Genomic DNA, 2,588 nt, shown 5'->3' on the forward strand with positions numbered 1-2,588 from the left:
GTCACAAGTTTTTGCCATGAATATTTTGTGGGTCAGAAGACAAAAAGTTTGGGAACCACTGGTTTAAACCACTAAGCCAGGCCTTTTGGAATGACGACTATTGAATTTTCATCTTTATTTTTCTTCTCCAGGTCCTCGCTAACGGTCTGGACAACAAGCTGAGAGAAGATCTGGAGAGGCTTAAAAAGATCAGGGCTCACCGTGGTCTCAGACACTTCTGGGGGTAAGATCTGACTTCTTGAGTTTCAAAAGTTTATCTAATTAAAAAAAAAAAAAAGCCAAACATCAGCTCTGCATCAAATGATCCTCCCGTTTGCCAGAAGCTGTGTTGTCAACTTACACCGATCTGGCTTGTTAGTAAGTTAAATGTTAATCTCTGACAACTGAAATGAAAGTTTCAAAAGATTATTCTTTACAGGGTTTTTAAGGCAAGACTGAACAGTTGTTTTGTTTAGGTTTCGTACAAATAGATACTAATTAAACTTTGAAGGTGAACTGAGGAGATGATGCAGAGAGAGCCTGTCCTGGGAAAAACTTGAATTGCTCATAAATTTACCTCAAAATAAATTATTTATATACAGTACAGCAACTAATTTATTATGTTTTAAGTTGGAATGAATCTTAATGTTTTGTTTTTTGTTTTTCCCCTTAGTCTGCGTGTGCGCGGTCAGCACACAAAGACCACCGGTCGTCGTGGTCGCACTGTCGGTGTGTCCAAGAAGAAGTAAACCCCCTCCCAAATGTTTCAATAAACACCACAGTTCACAAACTTTTACTTGCCGTTTTCTTTTTTGGTTAGATCCAGTTTAAATTAGATTAAAACTGGGTCTAATTTAAGTGGCAGGTGTTTATAAAAATGGGGGAAAAAAGAAACAAATACAAAAACTTAAGTGTTTTCAAAATTTGGTTTATTTTGGATTAATAGAAGAGTACATTTTTGTAAAGAATGATATTGCATTATACACATTCTCTACTGAAAGTAGGTAAAAATGGCTGCAGGGAATATAAAGTGCAAAAGAACAGAATAAGCTAAGAGCTGAAGCTCAACTCTGATTAAACCTTTAATAAGGCTTATGGCTTATTTTTAAAGGAAAATGTTTTCATGCAAATTAAATAATGATTAAACCTGATGTATGTCAGTGTGGGGGGGGGACTCAATTAATTTAACCTGGAACATTTCCAACTATTACAAGAAAAATGAGCACAAGACATCATCTACAAACGAAGTGTGAGGGGAAAAGATTAAGAAAGCTATATATATGAAATCTCAAGAAATACTCTTATTTACAGAAAAAAATAATTCTAGTTGATTAGAGATCTGCTTTGAAAACTGCAAATTTAAATAAATATTAGGTGATCTAAATGTGCGTGTATTTATGTAGTGACAAGCTGTCAAAATAAACCTGAGAACTGCAGAGCTTCAATCACGGCTCCCCGTAACAGAAACGTCCTTTACAATTTGATTCAGCAAGATCTAAACAAAAAGTATGATTTTATAAATTGCTGGATTAAAAAAAAAAAAAGTGAAGATTTGAGGCAGAAAAGCAAAACATGAAATCTACATCATTAGTATGGTAAAATACAACATTTCTAGAAAGGGATATAATCACAAACCAAAATTAAATACACAAAGAAAAATCTATTAGTCATCAGTGATGCTGATTTAAAGGAGAAAGCATGTTAAACTAAGAAGAAACATTAAGAAATAAAATAGAAATCTTGAAATAATCTTGGAGATTATTTTTTTACGTAAAAAGCATTCCACCTTTCTGTATTCTTTCCTTCTATCTACTGTTGCAGAGTTTGTTTTTCCACTGAATGTTTTAAATCCAGGTCAAATGTCACGTTTCAAACAAAACACAAAAAAATAAAGTCAAACAGTTTTAATTAAGCGCTATAATTAGCAAACAGAAGCTGATCTTGCTGCAGCAGAGAGAACGAGGGCACGAACAGTTGAGGTGGGTTGGATGTTGCCCCTCATCCTTCCTGTTGGGAAGACTTCTGCTGCTGCTGCGCTGCTTGTGGCTGCTGCTGGTCTTTGGTGGGAGCGTAGTAGAGCTCCAAWGGCTTCCTGACCTTCCAGTATTTCTCGTTGACTAATTCCAGAGTCAGAGAACCGTTGAGGGTCTGAGAGCAGGGATGAGGTGGACAAAGTTAACGAAAAGTTAAACGTAAATACTTCAATTTTAGCTAAAACATACTAAGTAGGCTACAGTGCTTTTAAGGAATCCATGATTAGTTGTAACATTAGACTTAAACATATTTTAACTGTAAAATAAAGACTAAAAATACTGTAGACTGTAGTTTTTATAACTTTTAAACTAAAAGTTTAAAAATATACGTGGACGGGGTCTATTTTATTTACGCGCAAAGCATTCTGGGTAAATGATGACGTGGATAGGTCCTCAATGCAAGACTGCTAGCGAGCTATATCCACCCTGAAGATGAAACCAGAGAGCGTTGACAGAGAGGAGAAGGTAGAAATGACTCAGCCTGCAACTGAAAATATGGATGGAGGACCTCAGTTTAGCTTGTTTGTCGCGCTAGCGCCGAGCTAATACATATGGCGATAGCGTCGGGGCTAATGC

The 2,588-nt window shown here is 36.0% G+C and overlaps 2 protein-coding genes across 3 annotated transcripts in view; one reads left to right on the forward strand and one right to left on the reverse strand.

Moving 5' to 3' along the window:
* Positions 1-772, forward strand: part of rps18 (ribosomal protein S18) — a 3,140-nt gene extending 2,368 nt beyond the window's left edge. Inside the window, exons 5-6 of the mRNA XM_014023937.1 lie at positions 132-223; positions 653-772. Of these exons, the coding sequence (XP_013879391.1) occupies positions 132-223; positions 653-728 (168 nt within the window). The 3' untranslated portion in view covers positions 729-772. The remainder of the gene's footprint in view (positions 1-131; positions 224-652) is intronic.
* Positions 773-886: 114 nt separating this feature from the next.
* LOC106528698 (E3 ubiquitin-protein ligase RING2-A) overlaps positions 887-2,588 on the reverse strand; it is a 9,599-nt gene continuing 7,897 nt past the window's right edge. For both annotated transcript variants that reach the window (XM_014023936.1, XM_014023935.1), the window contains exon 7: positions 887-2,127. In XM_014023936.1, coding sequence (XP_013879390.1) covers positions 1,978-2,127 — 150 coding nt within the window. In that variant the 3' untranslated portion in view covers positions 887-1,977. The remainder of the gene's footprint in view (positions 2,128-2,588) is intronic.

Source organism: Austrofundulus limnaeus, unplaced genomic scaffold (genome assembly GCF_001266775.1).
Source record: "Austrofundulus limnaeus strain Quisiro unplaced genomic scaffold, Austrofundulus_limnaeus-1.0 Scaffold397, whole genome shotgun sequence".
In the NCBI taxonomy this organism is placed as follows: domain Eukaryota; kingdom Metazoa; phylum Chordata; class Actinopteri; order Cyprinodontiformes; family Rivulidae; genus Austrofundulus; species Austrofundulus limnaeus.